The sequence below is a fragment of the Saimiri boliviensis genome, chromosome 10, assembly GCF_048565385.1.
Source record: "Saimiri boliviensis isolate mSaiBol1 chromosome 10, mSaiBol1.pri, whole genome shotgun sequence".
Classification (NCBI taxonomy): domain Eukaryota; kingdom Metazoa; phylum Chordata; class Mammalia; order Primates; family Cebidae; genus Saimiri; species Saimiri boliviensis.
The window spans coordinates 656,604-680,014 of NC_133458.1; the positions used below are offsets into that span (position 1 = coordinate 656,604).

Genomic DNA, 23,411 nt, shown 5'->3' on the forward strand with positions numbered 1-23,411 from the left:
TGCATTTCACTTTCCCTCCTTGGAGACCAGTGTCCAAAGCTTTAGAGCAGAGTATTTTAAAGAAGCATCATGTAAACATGGGACATAGGATGAGAATATGAAATTGCCTGCTTGATGTTTTATTTACAGTTGTTGGGAGTTAATAAGTCATATGTGTCTTTTTCTCCTAGGTTCATTTTCCAGACACTGAAAGAGCAGAATGGCTAAATAAGGTAAGAGTAGAGTATACCAAATACCATCTATCAGTGGAATTGGAGGATGAGATACCATCTTTCCATATTTGGGAATTTGCATGTTGGTAACATTTAAGCTTGTTTGTACTTTAGTGGGTTGGCTTCTGCTCCCAAAGACCTCAATCATAACTAACACATTTTTTTTCCTTTCCAGAGAGTGAGAACTGTGTCTTTGACTTGAGAAAAGTATAGGCATGTTCATATTTGTATCTCTGGCCATGTGTCTTCTTTTCTGAACAGCCAGGACTCAAAGCAGCTTTGTAATAATTGTAAGCTTTAAGAAGCATTACAAAGAAAGAAATAACTTTCAAGAAACCGAGTAATCAATAACAATTTCTTTTTTTTTTTTTTTTTTTGAGATAGAATCTTGCTCTGTTGCCGAGGCTGGAGAGTAATGGAGCAATCTCGGCTCACCACAACCTCCGCCTCCCAGGTTCAAGCTGCCTCACCCTCCCAAGTAGCTGGGATTACAGGCATGTGCTACCATGCCCGGCTAATTATGTATTTTTAGTAGAGACGGGGTTTTTCCATGTTGGTTAGGCTGGTCTCCAACACCCCACCTTAGGTGATCTGCCCACCTTGGCCTCCCAAAGTGCTGGGATTATGGGCGTGAACCACCGTGCCTGGCCAACAATCATTTTTTTGAAGGTTGTGGTTTTAGAGTAGTATGCCTTGAATGAGGTCTCTTTTATCTCTGTATTTGATGCATCTTTAGGACCACACAGTGAACTCATGTTGATGATCACTTACAGTGCTAGAAGTTCTGCTGTAGAAAAAAAAAAAAATAGGTGTTTATTAATACTCATACAGTTTAAGAAAGTTTTCAGCAACAAATTTAAACCACAGGATTTTTAGCAATCTTTAAGTGTGCTGACATACTTAAACAGAATATTTAACCAGAATAAGTAGTTTCTGCAACATACTGGTTAATCAGTTGTTGGTTTTTCTAATAACTTCTTAGAATTTAGATCATGTTGATTTTGTATAACAAGAAGATCCTCCTCTCCTTTATTTTTAAAACCAGGTTTTGGTCAGCTACGAGCGTTTCTCATGAGCACTCGTGTGTGTCATGCATTACAGCATTTTGTTTAACCTGAGTTCTTTTTCCTCTCCAGACCGTAAAACACATGTGGCCTTTCATTTGCCAATTTATAGAGAAGTTGTTTCGAGAAACTATAGAACCAGCCGTGCGGGGAGCAAACACCCACCTTAGCACCTTCAGTTTCACGAGGATCGACATGGGCCAGCAGGTCAGTTTCCTCTTAAGTGCCTTAATGTGTGCACACAGTCAGACTACGGTGAAAACATGAAAAATATTTTCTTTTCTATTCCTCTTTTTTTTTTTTTTTTTTTTTTTTTAAGACGGAGGCCTCACTGTGTCGCCCAGCCTGGCCTCAAAGTCCTAGGCTCAAGTGATCTTTCCACCTCAGCCTCCCAAGTAGCTGGGTATATCTTTTTTAAACAACTTCATCTGGGCACAGTGGTTCACACCTGTGATCCCATCACTTGGGGAGGCCTGAGCTTAAGAGTTTGAGACCAGCCTGGCCAACAAAGTGGGACCCCAACTCTACAAAAAAAATTTTTAAAGTTAGCTGGGTGTGGTGGCACATGTGTGCAGTCTGAGCTGCACGAGAGGCTGAGGCAGGAGGATCACTTGAACCCCAGGAGGTTGAGCCTGCAGTGAGCCATGATCACACCACTGCACTCCAGCCTGAGTGACAGAGGGTGACCCTATCTCAGAAAACAGACAGCTTCAAATTATGTTCTGGAGAAAACTGTTCACTGAAAAGGTCTGCGGGGTGCACCTGCAGTTCCCACTCAGGCTCTGCCTCCAGCCAGGGTGCCTTTCCTGTCTCTGTCACTCAGTCTCCACCTCCAGCCACGGTGCCCTTTCCCATTTCTCGGGAGGCCGTCCTGCTGTCTTCTTGCCTGTCCTGCTGCCCTCTCGCCCACAGTGTCCTTCCCGTCTCTGTCACTCAGGCTCCACCTCCAGCCACGGTGCCCTTTCCCGTCTCTCGGGAGGCCGTCCTGCTGTCTTCTTGCTTGTCCTGCTGCCCTCTCGCCCACAGTGTCCTTCCCGTCTCTGTCACTCAGGCTCCACCTCCAGCCACGGTGCCCTTTCCCGTCTCTCGGGAGGCCGTCCTGCTGTCTTCTTGCTTGTCCTGCTGCCCTCTCGCCCACAGTGTCCTTCCCGTCTCTGTCACTCAGGCTCCACCTCCAGCCACGGTGCCCTTTCCCATCTCTCGGGAGGCCGTCCTGCTGTCTTCTTGCTTGTCCTGCTGCCCTCTCGCCCACAGTGTCCTTCCCGTCTCTGTCACTCAGGCTCCGCCTCCCACCATGGTGTCTTTCTCCCGTCTCTGTCGGGAGGCCGTCCTGCTGCCCTCTCACCTGTGGTGCTGTCTTGGCCATGTCAGCCTCCATACATGGCTTCTCTTTAACCCTAACTTTCTTTGCATAACGTGTCTTTCTGCTGCACCTTCTTCTGTCAGCATGCCCTTTTCGGAAGCAGTAGTTTTACGTAGTCTTTCCTGTGGGAGAGTTTGATCTGTGAATTCATGCTAAATGTGCAGTAATTGACAAGCTTACGGTGTTTATCCCTTTCGGGATGTTAAAAGAAAAGACAATTAATGACTCTAATGCTGGTATGGTAGGCATAACATTAACTACGCAGGTGGAAGGAAAGACAGATTTTGTTAATGGAGTCACGTTATATAAAAAGAAAAGCTGCTACTTCCTAATAACACTTCTGGAAAAAGCCTCAAGGGTACATTTAGTTGATCATGGTAAGTTTTCCTTTTTTATTTTATGTTTTTAAATCGGTATTATATAAATAGCAATAGTCCGAGGTAACGTTGTTTTATATGCCTACAGACTCCAGACGTCACAGTTCTTGTAAACACACACACAATCCACACACGCTGGTGCACACAGCAGAGTCCACACACAGATGTCACCGCATGGTGTGCTCAGGATTATGATTGATGTGGCTGCGGGAGGAGTCTGGCATGGCTGCTGTGTGTTTGTCACCTGTCAGTGGGCGCCAGTGTCCACCCCATGCTCTACAGGCTGCTGGCCACCTTTCTCCATCAGAGCTGACTTTCTGTGTGCAGAGACTGCCCCATCTCAGAGGCAATTACTCCAGACCCAGCGCCTCCTGTGCGGCCTCATGTGTGGCTCTGCCTATATGTGCTGCTGCTCTTCCTGTGATGAGCCTGAGACGTGGCCATCCTGTGCGAGAGCCCATGTCTCTGCACAGGACACCTGTGGGACACTTTTAGTGTTGACTTTACCTTTCAGCACCTAAAATGGTAACCACAGATGGGGAAAAAAAACGCAATTAGAAGTTAAAGTGCCATGTGAATGCAAGTAAAAATCCCAGTGACAAGTTAAATGCTGTAAAGCAAGGGCTGTGTGCTGTGTCTGTCCATGGCCAGGTCATAATGTTTTAGCTCTAATCCACCTAACGTCTTTGTGGCATAATTTCCTGCTGTCCCTCCCTTTTACAGCCCTTTAGCCAGGTGAAAACCATCTTAGCTCCAGGGCTGTAGAGTCAGGTCAAAGGCTACATTTAGACTGCAGACCATAGTCTGTTAATTCCCTAAGTTACAGCATGCTCATGTTTGTGGTTATTTAAAATTCCAGCCTCGGCCTCGTGCAGTGGCTCACCCTTGTAATCCCAGCACTTTGGGAGGCCGAGGAGGGTGGATCACGAGGTCAAGAGATCGAGACCATCCTGGTCAACATGGTGAAACCCCGTCTCTACTAAAAATACAAAAAATTAACTGGGCATGGTGGCACGTGCCTGTAATCCCATCTACTCAGGAGGCTGAGGCAGGAGAATGCCTGAACCCAGGAGGCGGAGGTTGTGGTGAGCCGAGATCGCGCCATTGCACTCCAGCCTGGGTAATGAGCGAAACTCCGCCTAAAAAAAAAAAAAAAAAATTCCAGCCTCAGTCGGGTTTACTTTAGGAATAATTTAAATGTGTTCGAGTTCCCTCACACACACTTTAAGCTTGATACCAATTGAATAAGAAGCTCCTTGGTGAATAGCAAGAGTATTAAGAGGAATGCTGATTCAGTAAAGATAGCTTTGGCATTTTCATCTACTGTACCAATGTCTTAAAAATGGCAAAACCAGGCTTTCTGATGAAGGGATGGATAGAATGGCATTCAGAGTCCTGTGCAGGGTCCTTGGCCAGCCTGTGTGCTGACCGAGACTCGCAGGCGGCGGGATGGTGTTGCCTCCAGGTGTTTGTCCTTCATTAGGTAATGCCCGGTCATCTGCAGTGGGTTGGTCCCGAATCTCTATGTCATTCGGCAAGTATGTTATCTGATGCACATGATGCATGTGCCGTTTTCACTTGTTAGCATAGCTTGTTGGTTTTTTCTCAGCGCAGTCTGTACATGGCTTAGCTAGTATAAAGAAGAAGCCTGGAAACTTGGGAGCATAGGAGGTGGCTAGACTCTCAAGTAAAGGCTTAGAGTTTGATTTGACAGCTAGTTGAGAGGTGTGATTTTAATACACTCAAGCTTGTCCAAGTAAGCAGTGTACTGTAGAGGTAAAGTGTTTCTTTCTTTTTTGAGACAGGGTCTCACTCTGTCACCCAGGCTGGAGTACAGTGGTGTGATCACTGCTCACTGCAACCTCAACCTCCCAGGCTCAAGGGATTCCCCCTACTTCCACCTCCCAAGTAACTGGGACTACAGGTGCATGCCATCATGCCTGGGTAATTTTTGTATTTTTTGTAGAGATGGGGTCTTCACTAAGGCTGGTCTCAAACTCCTAGGCTCAAGTGGTTCTTCTGCCTCAGTCTGCCAAAGTGCTGAGATTACAGCTTTGAATCATTGTGCCTGGTTTTTTGTTTGTTTTAAGAGGTGGGGTTTCACACTGTTGCCTCGTCTAGAGTACAGTGGCACAATAATAGTTCACTGCAGCCTCAAACTCCTGTGTTCAAGCAGTTGCCCCACCTCAGCCTCCTAAGGAGCTAGAACTACAAGCCTGCACTACCATCTTAACTAATTTTTTTATTTTTTGTAGAGGTGGGGTTTCCCCATGTTGCCTAGGCTGATTTCAGTCACCTGGCTTCAAGGAATTCTTTGCCTTCGTATCCCAAAGTGTTGGAATTACAGACCTGAGCCTCTATGCCTGGATGTGAAACTCTTAAGAAATAAAAAATCATGAGACGTAAAGAATAAATGAAAGGAGGTTATGTTTCAAACACAGTAGTAAGGATGGAGTTGAGGGAGAGGGTCAAGTTAAATGGTAAGAGACAAGAGTAAGAAGCTTGAAAAGAGCAAGTGTGTAATGCTACCTGTGCTGGCGACAGTCAGACCTAGTGCTCGCTGATTACTGTGAGCAAGGCAGGCACTACACTCTTGACGTTTATTTTGTCACCAAATTTCACAGTAATCTTATGAAAAAGAGGCCGTTATTGTCTGCAGCTCATGAGAAGAAGCTGAGGAACGGGTTAAATAGTTGAAAATCAAGCTGCACTCTGTTTTGAAGGCAGAATTTTAATTCCTGTTGTAGTCTGAAACTTAAAGCTTGTTCTCTTTATACTGTGTTACAAGGTTTGATTTTTTTTTTTTTTTAACCTCTGTATTTTAAAATAAGCTAATTCTTATTTCAGCCCCTCAGGATCAATGGTGTTAAGGTATATACTGAAAATGTAGACAAGAGACAAATTATTTTGGACCTTCAGATTAGGTAAGTTTTTATTTGTTGTATTTGTGTCATGGTTAATGGTGTGTAATATCACTTAGTTGTACCTGTAAGGTGGAGGATACAGTGAGCATACGTCAAACCTGCTGTGGTTGGAATTCGACTAAATTCTTGTTAGACATCCAAATATTATTTCCCTTCTGGGTCCAGTTTCTAGTAGCCTGGATAATTGCCATTCATAAAATGTGTTACATAAAAAGAAGTTAAAGACACCACAAGAAAACTGTGGACCAGTTTTTATGAACATTGATTCAAAAATCCTTAACAAAATACTAACAAACTAAATTTAGCAGCATATTAAAAGTATTTTCTCAGCTCACCATGCCAAAAAATAATTTTTTTAAAAAAGGATTTTACACCATGACCAAATGGGATTTATTCCCGGAATGTAAAGATGATTCAGCACACAAAAATCAGTTGATGTAGTACACCACATTAACAGGAAGGGAAAAACCGAATCACGTGATTACCTCAGTGGATGCAGAAAAGGCATTTAACAAAATTCAGCACTCTTTCATGATGAAAACACTCAATGAACTAGGAATAGAAGGAAACTTATCTCAACATAATAAAAACCATATAAGAAAAACCCACAGTTAACATTATACTCAGTGGTCAAAAACCGAAAGCTTTTTCTTTAAAATCAGGAACACTGCAAGGACGCCCTCTTTCACTGCTTCTCTTCAACACAATATTGGGAGTTCTAGTTGGAACAGTTAGGCAAGAAGCAAAGCTCATCCAGGTTGGAAAGGAAGAAAGACATGTTTGTGAGTGTGTGCATGCGTGCACCTTTGTTTTTGGTTTTTGGTTTGTTTTTTTTGAGACAGGGTCTTGGCTTATCATTCAGGCTGGAGTAGAGTGGTGCAGTCTTGGCTCACTGCAGCTTCGACCTCCTGGGATCAAGCGATCTTCCCACCTCAGCCTCCTGAGTAACTGGGACTACAGGTGCATGCCATCATGTGTGGCTAATTTTTGTATTTTGTGTGGAGATGGGTTTCGCTATTTTTACCAGGCTGGTCCAAACTCCTGGGCTCAAGCGATCCACCCACCTTGGCCTTCCAAAGTTCTGGGATCACAGCCATGAGCAACTGCACCCAGTGGGAGGACTTAATCTTTCTGGTTACAGATGAGATGATCTCATATGTAGAAAACCCTAAAGATTACAGCAAAAAAAACAAAAAAACAAAAAAAAAAACTCTTGGAACTAAAAAATGAATTCAGCAAAGTAGCAGGATATTAAGTGAACCCACTAAAATCGGTTGCATTTTTATACACTGACAATGAACAATCTAAAAAGAAAATGAAACAGTTTCATTTATAATAGAATCAAAAAGAATAAAATACTTAGGAATAAACTTAACTAAGGAGGAGAAAGACTTATAGACTGAAAACTAAAATATTGCCGAAAGAAATCAAAGAAGATACAAATAATTAACAAAACATTCTTTTTTAATTAATGGATTGGAAAACTTAATATTGTTTAGATATTAATACCACCTAAAGCAATCCGGGATTTAATGCATTCCCTGTAATCATGAATAAGCAGTCATCATCCAGAATAGATAGAGCACTCCTGAAATTCAACAACAGAACAACCAAACAGCCCTATTCAAAAATGTAGAAAGAACTTGAATAGACACTTCTCCAGGGAAGATATACAAATGGCTAGTAAGTACATGAAGAGACACTGACCGCTAACCATTAGGCTAATGCAAATCTAGACCATAATGAAATACCATCTAACACCTATTAGAATGGCTACTGCCGAAGGAAACCCAGAAAACAACAGGTGTTGGTGAGGTGGAGAAATGGGAGTCCTTGTGCACTGTTGGTGGACATGTGAATTGGTACTGCTGCTGTGGAAACAGTTTGGCAGTTCCTCAACGCCTTAAACAAAATTACCGTGTGGTCCAGAAACTCGTCTTCTGTTGTACATACCTGAAAGAATCGAGAGCAGGACTCGAGCAGATATTTGCACACCCACATTCTTAGCAGCATTATTTACAGTAGCTAAAAGGCGGAAGCAGCTCAAGTGTCCGTGGGCTGATGAGTGGGTAAGCAAAATGTGGCCTGTATGACGTGGCCTTAAAAACAAGGGCCTCCTGCTCCAGGCTGCCACATGCTGGACTGCGAGGACCTCATGCTGGAGGACGCAAGCCAGACACAAAGGGGCAGCATCTGCGTAATTCCACTTGAGTGAGGTTCCGGGAGGAGTCAGACTCATAGACACAGAAGGAGAATGCTGGTTGCCAAGGCCTGGGAGCAGAAGGAATGGGCAGTTAGTGTTTAATGGGGGAAGAGTCTTCATTTTGCAAGATGAAGAATGTTCTGGAGATGGATGGTAGTGATGGTTGCATATTATGGATGTATTTATTACCACTGAGTTGTACACTTAAAAATGTTAATGAGGGTAGATTTTCTGTGTGTTTAATTAAATTTATTTATGTTATTTATTTGAAACTGAGTCTTGTTCTATCACCCAGGCTGGAGTGCAGTGGTGCAATCTTGGCTCACCGCAACCCCCACCTCTTGGATTCAAGCAATTATTCTGCCTCCCGAGTAGCTGGGATTACAGGCACATGCCACCACACCAGGCTAATTTTTATATTTTTAGTAGAGACAAGGTTTCCCCCTTTTTGGCCAGGTTGGTGTTGAACTCCTGACCTAAAGTGATTTGCCTGCCTCCGCCTCCCAAATTGCCAAGATTACAGGCCTTAGCCACCGTGCCCAGCCAATTTTTGGTGTATTTTAATACAGTATTTTGCATCCGAAAAAAAAATTGAAGATCTGCCAACCACCATGCCTAGCATAATAAAAATAGGCTTCCTTTGCTCCCCCGCCCCCAACTAACCCCAATAGGGTCTCACTGTTGCCCAGGCTGGAGGGCAGGGGTGCAACTGTGCTCAAAAGTGGGCTTTCCTTCTCTTTTGTCCCCATCCTTCCATGAGCTTGCTCAGGGCTTCCCGCCCTGTGTGGGGCCTCACAACACACCGTGTGGTGCGCAGTGAGTGCTGTGCACTCCGAACAACCATGTGGTATCTAGCAGCTCAGTGTTGTATGCTTTTTTAGATCCTTGACTAAGGATCATTTTATTAAAATGATCATCTTTGCGTTTCCGAAGTGTGTAAATATAGTGAATGTACAGAGTTGGTACCAGGTTGCCTTTATTTCAGAAAGAAGCATAGCCTTGCTTCAATCTAATATGAAGAAAATCTGCATCTTTAAAATAGTTGTTGCTAGGGCAAACATCATTGTCATCAGTGGAATAAAAGAAGTGTCCCATGTATGTCTCAGGTCAGGTTATGATCCAGGAGGGACTGTCCACTGGGCTGATACTGGGCTTCAGGAGGGTGGAAGCTGTCTAGTGTCCTCAGCGCCAAGCAAGTTCATCAGTCAGTGGACACCATTCTGAAGTTGAAGTCTGGTTTCATGGTTAGCTGCCATAACTTATGCAAAGTGTCCTGCTCAGATTTGTGTGTCTGAACAAATAGGCATTCTACTTTGCTCTGAGTTCTAGACGAACACTTTAACTAAATTGGCACTTTAATTGGAGGGAGTAACTGAAAAGCATTAGAAAATAAAATGATCAAGGCCGGCTGCGGTGGCCCATGTCTGTTAATCCTAGCAGTTTGGGAAGCCAAGGTGAGTGGACCCCTTGAGGTCAGGAGTTCGAGACCAGCCTTTCCAACATCTACTAAAAATACAAAAAGTAGCTGGGCATGGTGGCGCACACCTGTAATCCCCACTACTCGGGAGGCTGACGTGGGAGAATTGCTTGAACCTTGATGGCGACCGTTGCAGTGAATCATCGCACCACTGCACTCCAGCCTGGGCGACAGAGCGAGACTTCGTCTCAAAGAAAAGAAAATGATCAAGTCATAGGATGAAGAAAAGGAAAGTTTTTAAAATACTTTTGTAACAGGTTATTGGTGATTTTACCAACTAGTAGAGAGCAATTCTCAGTGAGAAGAATCTGTAGGCATTGGCTTTAACACCAGGACAATAAATATTGGAAGAAACTTATCCCAGATTCCTCTTGTAACAATTTTGCTTATCTGCGTAGACCTTCCCTTTCTAGGATTTATCAAACTTCCCCACAAACGTTGTCAGGGAGGAGTGTGACGTCCTACCTCTATGAGCCAAGGGTGGGGATCAGCGCATACACTAACCCATGCAAAAAGTATTTGACATTTCACGTTGATATTAAAAATGGATGCAAATCTTTCCTTTAGCATTATGTTTGTTTCATATTAATATTTGAAATGACTTAATCATTGAATAAAATTAAGGCCCCAAACAGATGCACTGTTTCTAGTCTTTGATGTTACAGAGGCCTGGGGCACTGTGAGATATTTCATGTTTGGGAAGCAAAGTGTGAAAGTTACTTGTGTGAAATAAAATTAAACTTTTTAATGTTGTAAGGTGAGGAAAACTACATTGCACCAAAAGACTGCTTCAGAAGTTGCACTTTGTTATTTACAGTTTCTTTTGAACATGGATATTTATATTTAGTTAAGATTTTTATACATAAGACCACCACCAACAACATTTATTTATTAATTGATAAAGAGTATTCCTCCCAGTGTCATAGCAGTGTTGTATCTGATGACAGCCTGCAGACCTGGACCAGTAAAATTCCATGATGTGATAGGCCACATTTTATGGTTTTTACCTATGATCTGATTTTGGTTGCTTTACTGTCATTGTATTCAGAGTATATATCTTGCAGGTCTATATTGATTAAGAAAATAGTTCATTTCACTCACATTATGTAATGCAGAATTTTTTCTTTGTTAGTTTTGTAGGAAATTGTGAGATTGATTTGGAGATCAAACGCTATTTTTGTAGAGCTGGTGTGAAAAGTATTCAGGTAAGTTTAAAAAAAAGTTGGTAGTTTTCTAAAGTTCTTTAAGCTATATTCAAAAAGAAAATCAAGAAGTTTTTTAGCTTGGAATTTTTCTGAAGTTCAGTTTTTAACTGTAGGTCATATCAACTAAGCCACATGCTCAGAAGTTACTAAGATGTACATGCAAACTCCTTGAGTTAAGTGGCCCTGCAGAATTGTTTTCTGTTACCTGTTTTTGTTTCCTGTTTGAGTTTAGATTCATGGTACCATGCGGGTGATTCTGGAACCGTTGATTGGAGATATGCCTTTAGTTGGAGCTTTGTCTGTCTTCTTCCTTAGGAAACCAGTAAGTCCATATTTATTTCATTTTGTTCCCCATTCGAGACAGAAATACATATCCATGGAAGAATATATAAGCAGAGAAACAAAATTTTATCAACTCATTGTCCATTTCTGTTTCATGAATCTTGTGGGGTTTTGGTATCTCTTTGTGCCTTAACTGAGAGTTTACCTCTTGATAAGCAGCTCTCTTTCCTGATTATAAAAATGTTACAAAAATTTGAAAACAGACTTCTTCAGAAGTGTAGGTCTTAGCTCACATTTTATTTAGCACCTCACTTAATGTGATTTATAGATATTTTCTCATTTAATCCTAACTATTAAATATTAATATTTCCTTTTACTGTTCAGAAACTGAGATTTTTTTCCCTTATTTTTCCAAATCATACAACTAGTAAGAGCCCGTGTACAGATCCAGTTTAGTCTGTCACAGAGCTCATGGACACTGTTGAGAAGACTCACCTGTAAACCTACCTCTTTCCCTTCCAGAGATGAGTGCTGCCATCATTTGGCTGCACCTCCTTCCTCATTTGGGGTGTGTTTAATGAACTGTACACACAGTTTTATATACAGGTTGAATATTTCTTATCAGAGATGCTTGGGACCATATGTGTGTCAGTTTTTATGCTATTTGCATTAGACTCCAGTGAGTATTTCCTTTGAGCATGATGCTAGTACTCAAAAAGTTTCTGACACTGAAGCATTTTGGATTTTTAGATTAGGGATACTGAACCTGTACTCTGTGTGTGTGTGTGTGTGTGTGTGTTGTGTGTGTGTGTGTTTTAAGTAGTTAATACTTGCTGTTTCCTATTTCCCAAAAAACCAAGACAACAGAACTGTCACTCCTACTAGACTCCTCCCTCCTTACCTGGGCTCCTGCAGCCTCTGTCTGGTGCCTCCCTTTGCCACCTTCCGTGTTCATTGTTGTCTGGGTAATCTTCTCCAGGTGCGCACTGCCCATATGGTTGGTTGTCTCTCCCGGGCAGATGAGATTGTGGTGATTTAGACGGGCTCTCCCTTTCCAGCCTGATTTCCCCCTGCTGTCCCAGTGAGCATCCCAGTCTTCACAAATCATACCCTAGGAAAAGTAGCCGCCTGCACCTCACTCCTGCCTTCTCATATCTTTTCCTTTGCTGCAGAAGGCTTTCTTTGCCCCTTTTGTTTCACTTACTTTCAGCAGTTTCTGCACAGGTATTGTTAGCTCTTTGAAAGCAAGGACCATAACTCTCCTTAGAGCAGGTATCCTCAAACTGCAGCCCGCAGGCCGCATGCAGCCCCCTGAGTCCATTTATCCGGACCCCCCCGCCGCATTTCAGGAAGGGGCACTTCTTTCATTGGTGGTCAGTGAGAGGAGCACAGTATGTGGCGGCCCTCCAACAGTCTGAGGGACAGTGAACTGGCGCCCTGTGTAAAAAGTTTGGGGATGCCTGCCTTGGAGTTTGGTAAACGATGAATTGATCTGTTTCTGAAATATCTCTTCAAGATGTGCCGTTGATGAGTCCTTTGTGGAGATACCTTCAACATCATATAATTTAAAGGAGGAATATTAAGTCATGTAATTTGATTCAAGTAACTTATTTTAAAATGTTATTTGGCTTTTAAAATACGGGTTTATCTACACCTGTCATAAACTTAAGTTTACGACAGGTTGAACTTTTTCTGTATGAAAACAAAATAAGTGCCATCACTTTCTGTTACGAATAAAATCACTGTTCTGATTTTCTTATCACTAAAATAATGAGCTTATTTTGAATCGAATTTAAGTACACAAAACATGAGACCATCCAAAAACTTCTAGGTCATCTCTGTCAAATTTTACTGTTAAAATTTCAGGAAGTTAAGAGATAAGATTTAAAATTCATGGTATTTTTTTTTTTTTTACATGTCAGTTGTTAAAAGTCCAGTATGTTTAAGAAACCACCTTCATTATTGACCAAAAGATCCCCACTAATCTTAACAAATTGCTAAGTATTTTTAACTTACTCATTTTTAGCCAGGGACATTTTTAACCAATTAGGGAAAACATTCATTTCAGAATGTAACAAAATCCAAATCTTTAAATCTTCCTTAGCATTTAATAGTACTCTTACTTAGTTTGGAACTTCTATAGATGACTTTACTTTTAAAATAACCTATTAACTTCCAAATGAAATTTTGTGCTCAGAAAAGAAGGATGGGGCTGCAAAGTTCAGAATCACTCATTTCCTTATATGGTGAGTAAAGTAATCAAACATGTGCTTCAGTGAAAAGGAAATTTTTCAGTTTCTTTTACTGGAAAATATGAGAACAGAGTTCACTGTTGGCTGCCAAGTAATTCCTCCTCATGCCAAGTAATTCCTTCTAGAAAGATATTTCTAGAAGGGTTTTTTTATTTTGTGTGCTTCTTTTTACTATCTGGATGATTTAGAAACCGTTATGAAACCTTTACACATTTTTCTACTTGTTGGTTTGTTTAACTCTTGCAATGTAGAACTTGTCAAAGAGGAAAAAAAACCATCAACATTGCTGAAGTGATGAACTTGGAGCAGAGGTGAAGAAGGGAGCACAGTGCCTTGGTTAGGTGACAGGAGTGTGTGTTGGACAGCCTGGCTTTCCACTCCCAGTTCTTTCTCTTACTGTATCGTTTGAACAACTTATTTCTCCAAGCCTCAGTTTTCCCATCTGTAAAATGGGCATGACAGTATCACACAATTAAATCTGAAAATTAAATGTCAATGAACGTAAACTACTTAGTACAATACCTAACACCTAGTAAGTCTTCAGATTAAGCATTTTAGTAAAGTCATGACACTAGAGGTGTTTGGCGTTTTTTTGTTTTTGTTTTTGTTTTTGTTTTTTTTGAGACAGAGTTTTACTCTTGTCTTCCAGGGTGGGGTGCAATGACATGATCTCGGCTCACTGCAACCTCTGCCTCCCAGGTTCGAGCAGTTCTCCTGCCTCAGCCTCAGCCTCCCAAGTAGCTGAGATTACAGGGACCCACCACCATGCTAGGCTACTTTTTTCTATTTTTAGTAGAGATGGGGTTTTTCCATGTTGGCCAGGTTGGTCTCGAACTCATGACCTCAGGTAATCTACCCACCTCAGGCTCCCAAAGTGCTGGAATTACAGGCGTAAGCCACCACACCTGGCCACTAGAGGTGAATTATAGGTAAGGAGAAGAGCTTGGATAAATGTTCTGATAAGAACTGGAGCAACTGGCATTTGCCATTGGCTGTGCATAGGGAATCACTCTCACTTGGTAGTTGTTGGGCAGTATACAGTTTTAAGGTTGTTTCAAAGACCTTAGTCTTGTTTAGATTATCCCTTGACTAGAGGGGATCCAGGGGGTCTTTCCCAAAACATCCCTTAGAAATGGTCCTAAGCAGCTCGGCATGATGGCTCACACCTGTAATCTTAGCACTTTGGTAGGCCAAGGTGAGCAGATCATGAGCTTGGGAGTTCCAGACCAGCCAGGCCAACATAGTGAAACCCCCATTTCTACTAAAAATACAAAAAATTAGCCAGGTGTGGTGGTGGGTGCCTGCAATCCCAGCTACTCAGGAGGCTGAGGCAGGAGAATCACTTGAACCCAGGAGGTAGAGGTTGCAGTGAGCCAAGATCCATTGCACTCTAGCCCGGGCAACAGCGCAGGACTCCGTCTCTAAAAATAAAAAAATGGTTCTAGGCTTACTGCAAGCATGTTCATCCAGCCACAATCAGGGTCTTCCAGTTGAATGTGGAGGTACTGGCATCTTTTGAACCACAGATGCCATTTCTTCCTCTGTAAAAATGGAAACAGTGTCTTCTGTTACGGGAAGAAATTGAATCCTATTAGCCAAGGACTCCAGAAATTGATGTGGCTTAAGCAAATGGGGTAAAAAGGAGAGGAATTTATTTAAAAAATAAATAGCGTATATTGATGTCTCATGAAACATATACAGGGGACTGCAGTTGAGTCTCAGGAACAGAATGGAACCAGGAATTTGAAAGCCTTTGAGACTGTCTCCACCTCTGCGTTCCCCTCTCCCTCTGAGACTCATGCCATCTGGTTCTGCAGTCCACGTGTGGAATAGCATGCCTGCCAGCATTCCAGAGAAAGCATTGAGTCTTCCTGCATCCTCAGCCTCTCCCCTCCCCATTCCAGCTGGGTCAGATACTGACCCCTGGACCAGCTGGGGGTAGGAAGGTGGCAGCGTTTGAACAGGGCTCCCAGAAGCCCATTCCTTACAGCTTTGCAGGTGAGGCAGGAGGAGGGATTTCAGGCTGGCCGGTGGCTCAGGACGTCAGCTCTCCCTTGTGGTCAAGAATGAAGCTCTCAGAAGTCCTGGGACTTAAAAACATAAGAAAAACATTCTTGAAGTTGACAACCCAAATCTGCGAAATAAAAAACTGGAGAAAGGTGGGAACCCTGAGTTTGTATTTCCAACGGACTTCAGGTGATTCTTGTTCTGACCGTGGAGCTTCATGCACCCAGGATGCCAGGCATGTGCTCAGCACGTGCTCAGGTGCTGGGCTGCAGTCCCGGAACTGTTAACGTTATCTCATCCGTCACAACGGAACATGGAGAAGAGGGGCACCTCTGTGGTCTTCCTGAAATGCATGGATACGTTTGTGTCCTTCCAGTTGAAACCTGACATTGTTTGATGTTTGTTGACCCTGGTACACGTTCTGCTTCTCAAAGAAGAGCCACAGCAGCTCAGAGGTGACTTCTTGTCCTTTGGAAATGGCGTGTTCCACTGGCTTTTCAGCTTCCTGAAATAGCTTCATCATCCAGAGGCAAAAGCTCCCAGCATCCTGAGGCGTGTGTTGCGGGGAGGGAGGGGCACGCTAATTTTAGTTGCGTTTCCAAAGGCGCCTTCTAAAGCCCAGCCTTGATCAGGCCCTGCTGGTGGCTTCTGCGTGATGCCCTCGTGTAGAGCGCTGTGGAGCCTCCCTGTCTCTCACAGCCATCTTGTCCTTCCCACGCACTCGTTCTCGCACACGCTTGTTCACACACTTGTCTGCACACATTCTCACACTTCACACATGCTTGTTCTCACACACTTGTTTCCACTCTTTGCACACTCATCACACTTGTTCTGACACATGCTTGTTCTTTCACACTTGTCTGCACACTCACTTGTTCTCATGCTTTCACACGTCTGCACACTCATTCACACTTGTTCTGACACATGCGTGTTCTTTCACACTTGTCTGCACACTTGTTCTCACATGCTTTCACACTTGTCTGCACACTCATCACACTTGTTCTGACACATGCTTGTTCTTTCACACTTGTCTGCATACTTGTTCTCACATGTTTTCACACTTGTCTGCACACTCACACTTGTTCTCACGCATATTCTTTCACACTTGTTCACATGCTTCCACATTTGCACACATTCTCTCATGCTTGTCCACATTCACACTTGTTCACACACGCTTGTTCTCACGTCCTCACACTTGCCTGCACACTCATTCACACTTGTTCTCACATGCTCATCCTCACATGCTTGTTCTCACATGCTCATTCACACACATTTGTTCTCACACTTGTCTTCTCACTTGTCCACATTCTCACACTTCACACATTCTCTCACTTGTTCTCACATACTTGTTCTCACACACATGCTTGTTCTCACACTTGTCCACACTTGTTCTCTCAGTTCTTTCACACTTGTTCTCATTCTCGTGTTTCACACTTGGCCTCACGTTTTCATTCTCACCTCATGCAAACACATTTTTACACTTGTGCTCACATGCTTGCTCTTCCATACTCGTTCTCACACACTTGTTCTCATGCACTAGTTCACACCCATTCTCATACTTGTGCTTTTGTGCTCTTCCCCTTCATTCCACTTGTTCTCACACTTGTTCTTTCATACTTGTGTTTTCTTTGTTCTCACTTCGTGTTCTCATTCCTTGTCATACATACTTGTTCTTTCAGTCATTCTCACTTTGTTCTCACACACTCCCACTTTCACACTAGTTTTCACTCATTCTCACATTTTCTCACTTGTTTCACTTGCACTCATTTCACACTCACACTTTATCACAGACTATTCTCACACAGTTTTCATACACTCCCACTTATTTCACTCCCGTTCTCACACATTCTCATAATTTCACATTCACACTTATTTCACACTCGTGTTCTCACACTCCTCACACCTCTCACTGTTCTCACATGCATTCATACTTGTCACATTCACACTTGTTATTTCACAGTTCTCACACTCACAACTATCAGTTTGTTCTCACATTCTCATACTTCCACATTCACACGTGTTACTCATACTTGTTCTCACACACTTATCACACTTTGTTCACACACATTCTTTTCGCTCACATTTGCACTTGTTATTTCGCAGTTACACTTGTTCTCACACTCCTCACACCTATCACACTTTGTTCTCACACATTCTCATACTTTGATATCCAGACTTTACTCTCACACTTGTTCTCACACACCTCACACTTATCACAGTTTTGTCACACATCCTATTTTCTCTCACATTCACACTTGTTACTTCACACACTTATTCTCACACACACCTATCACACTTTGTTCTCACATACGTTCTGTTGCATTCACATTTATTTTACTATCACTTGTTTTCATACTCCTCACTCCTATCACACTTGGTTCTCACATTCTCATACTTTCTGTCACATTCATACTTATTTCATGGTCATACTTGTTCTCACACTTCACACCTATCACACTTTGTTCTCACACACATTCTCATACTGTCATTCACACTGTTATTTTACACTCACACTTGTTCTCACAGACTCACACCTCACACTTTGTTCTCACACACATTGTTTCTCACATTTACACTTATTTCACTCGTTCTCACACACCTTTCACACTTGTTATTTCACTCACACTTGTTCTTAACACACCTCACACCTATCACACTTTGTTCTCACACATTCTCATACTTTCTGACATACTTGTTATTTCACACTCACACTTGTTCTTACTCCTCACAGCTATCACACTGTTCTCACACACATTCTCATACTTTCTGACATACTTGTTATTTCACACTCACACTTTTTACTCCTCACACTTTGTTCTCACACACATTCTCATACTTTCACATTCATATTTGTTATTTCACACTCACACTTGTTCTCACACCACAGCTATCACACTTTTCTCACACACTTTCTCATACTTTCACATTCACACTTGTTATTTCACTCACACTTGTTCTCACCTATCGCTGTTCTCACACTTGTTCTCTTGCACTTGTTCTCACATACATTCTATCTCACCCTCGTTCTCTTATGTTCTCACACACTCACACTCTTGTTCTCACACTTATTTTCCCTTTCACGCTCATTCTCACATTTGTTCTTTGTCCCTTTTTCTCACACAGACTCATACTTAGCCTCTTACATGATTGTCCTCTCACACCTTCTCTCTCATACACATGTTCTCTTTCTCTTCTCACTCGCTCCCTCCTTCATTACACCCTCTGGCTCTTGCTCCTTCACCTTTCACCATGCTCAGGAACAGACCTTTTAGTGCCTTCAACATGGGGACCCCTTTGCCTGGTGCCTTCTTTCTAGCCTTAAAATCTCTTTTCCTTTCAACACCGAGTCCTTTCCTTCCACGGTTCCTGCTCCTGGCTCCCTGACGAGTTTCTCTGAACTTACAGCACTTAAATGTATCACAGTCTTTTTAGCAAAAAGACATGCACACATCTCACGTGTGCATGCCCTCTGTCACCTGACAAGCTTATGAAAAAACTGCCTTGTTTTGTGTTTTTAATACTCCATAGTTGATAGTTAATATTCTTTTTGATATTTTATTCTAGACAAAGTAATGAAGTTGTTTTTCTGAAATGATTCTAAGATACGTAGTCGAAAACAGTCTCTGCTTGTTTGGTCAGTTGTGCTTTGATTATAGATGTTCCTCATCTGAGATTAAAGTGGGACAAAACTTCAAAAGTAAAAGGATAAATATTGGCTGTGATGCTTACATGGCACAGGTGCTAGTCCTTGATAGTGGTGAGAAAGATCTTCATTGCCCAAAGGGATTTCCAGGGAAGGAAGCCCTCAGGTGGTGACTGCAGTCACCATCACATTGTCTGGTGGCAGGCGAGGGGCTTAGAGCCAGCTGGCAGCTTCTGTGCATTGTCTGACTTCGTTCCCACAGGACTGCCTTTAGTCTTGTTCCCATATTACTGGTGAGGAAAAGAAAGTCCAGAGAGTGTCTTTAAAATGGAAACTTTGGTAGGGATAGTTCTAGTATTGAAATTTATTTTCTAAAATCTCCAAAATTGTATTTTAAAGTTTAGAAATTTTATTCTTTAATGATTTGTCTAGTAGGTGATCATTCTCAATGAGAGATTTGGAAATGGGTATTTAGGGTGTCAGAATAATGGGGACTGGAGCCCCTATTGCCATTTAGTGGCAGAATCCAAGATGCTGACCATTTAAATGTCCTGTGCCTGTCAGTCTTGTGCAACAGAGATTGGCCCCACTCTAGAGCCAAGAACCCCCTGTTCAGAAGCTCAGCATAGCCTCTGTAAGCAAATACCACCTGAGTCAAGGTAGCTAGGCTTAGAAGCAAATACGGGCTGGGGCTCTCTGCCGGTCATTTCACAGAGAGAGACTTCGAAGCAAGTGAGAAGTCAGTGAGTAAGATGAGGCACAGCAGAGGTAGGAGCAGATTGAATGGTTTCGAGCAGGAGGGGTCGCAGCACCATCTGCACAGCCATCCTTAAAAACCAGTCGTTTCTTCCCACGTGGGTCGAGTGAACAGATGAGGACCTCATTCTGTCCTGGGCTTATCTAGTTATGAAGATTACTTACAAGACCTACAGATAAGATTATTTACTCTAGGTCTTGGTTTTCTTAACTGTAAAACTAAAAGAAATGATTTTCTCAGTTCTAGGACTATAAATTTGAAGGCCCACTTTTTAACCTAGTTTTATATGTAATTTTCAAAGTGTATGTCTATTTGGCTTCTTTTTTTTTTTCTTGAGATGGAGTCTTGTTCTGCTGCCCAGGCTAGAGTGCGGTGACTGTTCACAGAAACAATCATAGAGTATAGTGCACTACCACAGCCTCAAACTCCTGGGCTCACAGAGTCCTTGTGCTGCCACACCTGCCTCTTTTCTTTGTTTTTTAGCTTATTCCGATAACCCTTTATGCTCTTTGCTATAAATAGAAACTTCTTCCTACATTTGATGCCTTTGATCTTTTGTTTTGATAGGCAAGAAGGCATCTTTCAGGTTTCTAGATAGCCTTAAGGAAGTTTCATCTAGATATTATGTCTACAAGAAGAGCATTAATACTACCCACTTTGGGAGATTTTACTCCAACTTTGGGCAGTTTTTATCATCTAAAATCTAGGGAAACGTTTATGTCAGTGCCCTCCCAGGCCTTTGGAGTCTTCATGTAACAGGAGGCTAGTGGTTTGTCAGCTGTAAAGTCACATCTTCTGTTTCTTTAAACAGAAACATACTTTTTAATCTAAACAAGTGGGTACTTTTCTTGGGACCATCTTAAAAAACAGTGGAGGCCAGCCAGTCACACAGTGTGATGTCACTTTTACATAACACCTTTATACACGATATTAAAAAGTAGGTTTCCTGCAGCAGCTACAACCATGTTTTGTACTCTGTGGATTCGAGTCTTGGTGAGGAACAGCAGTGCCTCCGCAAAACGCTGATGAGTCGGCTGGAGAGAGAGAGTGCCACCATTCTGGGTTGTAATTCTGATGGACTACATAGGATGTTAACACTGCTAATGGAAACATTTTTCAGATTGCTACATGGAATAATAGTATGAAATGTGAAATTTCAGGAATAGGAGGAATAAATTCTTCCATTATTTTCCTCCATCCACTTTGTACATTTTAAAAAATAGCCTGCAACTAGTTATATTTGCCATTTCCCCCCTCCCCCCGTTTTATCCACAATGCAATTAAGTTGGGTAAAGCCATTGTCTATGTTTCATGTAAATATATTAACAGGTCTGCAAACACCAACTGAAATTAGCTTTATACTAACTTTTTCTAGTTGGTCCTTGTTTCACACAACTATTTTAACAAGTCCAAAAATACCACATAGCTACGTGGAACCATATTTAAATCTTATTATAACATGAATTTCAAGTATTTTACTTTGCAGACTTCTCCTTGAAAGATAGTGACATTGAAAAATGCTGTTAGGAGAGTTGTTAATTCTGTTTCCCAAAACTTCCTGGATAAAACAATTCTGTCTTAATGCTATTAAGACCATATTAGGTGGTTTTTCTTTTAGTTATGAGACTGACGTATGTAATACGGATTCAACATTTAAGAAGAAAGTGTTCATAGGCACAGCCCACTTTATTGTGTTTTGCTTTATTGCACTTTATAGATAGTGTGTTTTTACTAGTTGAAGGTTTATGGCAGCCCTCTGATAAGCAAGGCAAGCCTGTCCATGCTGTGAGGTGAACAGCATGTGCTCACTTCATGCCTCTGTGTCAACTTTTGGCAATTCTCACAGTATTTCACACTTTTTCTTTATTACTGTATCTGTGACTGTGATCTGTGATCAGTGATCTTTGGTGTTCTTAGTGTAATTGTTTTGGGGCATCACAAGCCATGTTTGTGTAAGATGGCAGATTAGTCCATTCTCATACTGCTATAAAGATACTACCTGAGACTGGGTAATTTATAAAGAAAGGAGGGTCAATTGACTCAAGGTTCTGCATGGCTGGGGAGGTCTCAGGAAACTTATAGTCATGGCAGAAGGCAAAGGGGAAGTGAAGCGTGTCTCACATAGTGCCAGGAGAGAGAATGCCCAGGAGAAGCAGCCACTTTTAAAACCATCAGAACGTGTGAGAACTTCCTCACTATCATGAGAATAGCATGGGAGAAGCTGCCCCCATGCCAATTACCTCCTCCCAGGTCCCTTTTTTGACATGTGGAGATTACAGTTCCACATGAGATTTGGGTGGGGACACAGAGCCAAAGCATATAAAATGGCCAAGTTAATTGATAAATGTGGTGTCTTCTGACCCACTGACTGTTCTTCTGTCTCTCCCTCGCCTGGATTTCCCTATTCCCTCAGACATAACAATACTGAAATTAGGCCAGTCAACAGCCCTGCAGTGGCCTTTAAGTATTCAAGTGAAAGAAAGAGTTGCACGCCTCTCACTTTCAGTCAGAAGCTAGAAATCAGCCAAGCTTGGTGGCTCATGCCTGTAATCCCACCACTTTTGGAGGCCGAGTGGGGGCAGATCACCTGAGGTCAGTTTGAGACCAGCCTGGCCAACATAGTGGAAACCCCATCTACTAAAAAAAATAAAAATAAAAAAATAAAAAAAAAATATTAGCTGGCATGGTAGTGCACACCTGAAGTCCCAGCTACTCGGGAGGTTGAGGCAGGAGAATCACTTGAACCTGGGAGGCGGAGGTTGCAGTGAGCCAAGATCACAGCATTGCACTCCAGTCTGGGTGACAGAGTGAGACTCCCAAAAAAAAAAAAAAAAAAAAGCAAAGCTAGCAATGATTAAGCTTAGTGAGGAAGCCATGTTTAAAGCCAGTGTAGGCTGAAGGCTAAGCCTCTTGTGCCAAACAGCCAAATTGTAAATGCAAAGGAAAAGTTCTTGAGGGAAAATAAAAGTGCTGCTCCAGTGAACGCACCAATGATAGAGAAGCAGCCTTCTTGCTGATAGGGAAGAAGTTTTAGTGCCTGGACAGATGGTCAGCCCAGACCTTATGTTTCCTTAAGCTAGAACCTGTTCCACAGCAAAGTCCTAACTGTCTTCAGTTCTGTGAAGACTGACAGAGGTGAGGAAGTTGCAGAAGAGAAGTTTGAAGATGTTGGTTTATGAGGTTCAAGAAAAAACGCCATCTCTGTAACATAAAAATGCAAGGTAAAGTAGCAAGTTATCTAGAAGATTAGCTAAGATCGTTAATCAAGGTGGCTCCACTAAACAACAGATTTTCTTTTCTTTTTTTTTTTAGACAGAGTTTCGCTCTTGTTACCCAGGCTGGAGTGCAGTGGTGCGATCTTGGCTCACTGCAACCTCTGCTTCCTGGGTTCAGGCAATTCTTCTGCCTCAGCCTCCTTAGTAGCTGGGATTACAGGCACGCGCCACCATGCCCAGCTAATGTTTTGTATTTTTAGTAGAGACAGGGTTTCACCATGTTGACCAGGATGGTCTCGATCTCTCGACCTCGTGATCCACCCGCCTCGGCCTCCTAAAGTGCTGGGATTATAGGCGTGAGCCACTGCTCCTGGCCCCAGATTTTCAATGTATATTAAACATCCTTCTGTTAGAAGAAGATACCATCTAG

At 42.3% G+C, this 23,411-nt stretch overlaps 1 protein-coding gene across 4 annotated transcripts in view; it reads left to right on the forward strand.

Moving 5' to 3' along the window:
• Positions 1 to 23,411, forward strand: part of ESYT2 (extended synaptotagmin 2) — a 106,093-nt gene that overhangs the window by 35,387 nt on the left and 47,295 nt on the right. For all 4 annotated transcript variants that reach the window (XM_039472752.2, XM_039472753.2, XM_074378837.1 and 1 more), the window contains exons 2-6: positions 171 to 212; positions 1,349 to 1,483; positions 5,864 to 5,940; positions 10,753 to 10,825; positions 11,058 to 11,147. In XM_039472752.2, coding sequence (XP_039328686.2) covers positions 171 to 212; positions 1,349 to 1,483; positions 5,864 to 5,940; positions 10,753 to 10,825; positions 11,058 to 11,147 — 417 coding nt within the window. The remainder of the gene's footprint in view (positions 1 to 170; positions 213 to 1,348; positions 1,484 to 5,863; positions 5,941 to 10,752; positions 10,826 to 11,057; positions 11,148 to 23,411) is intronic.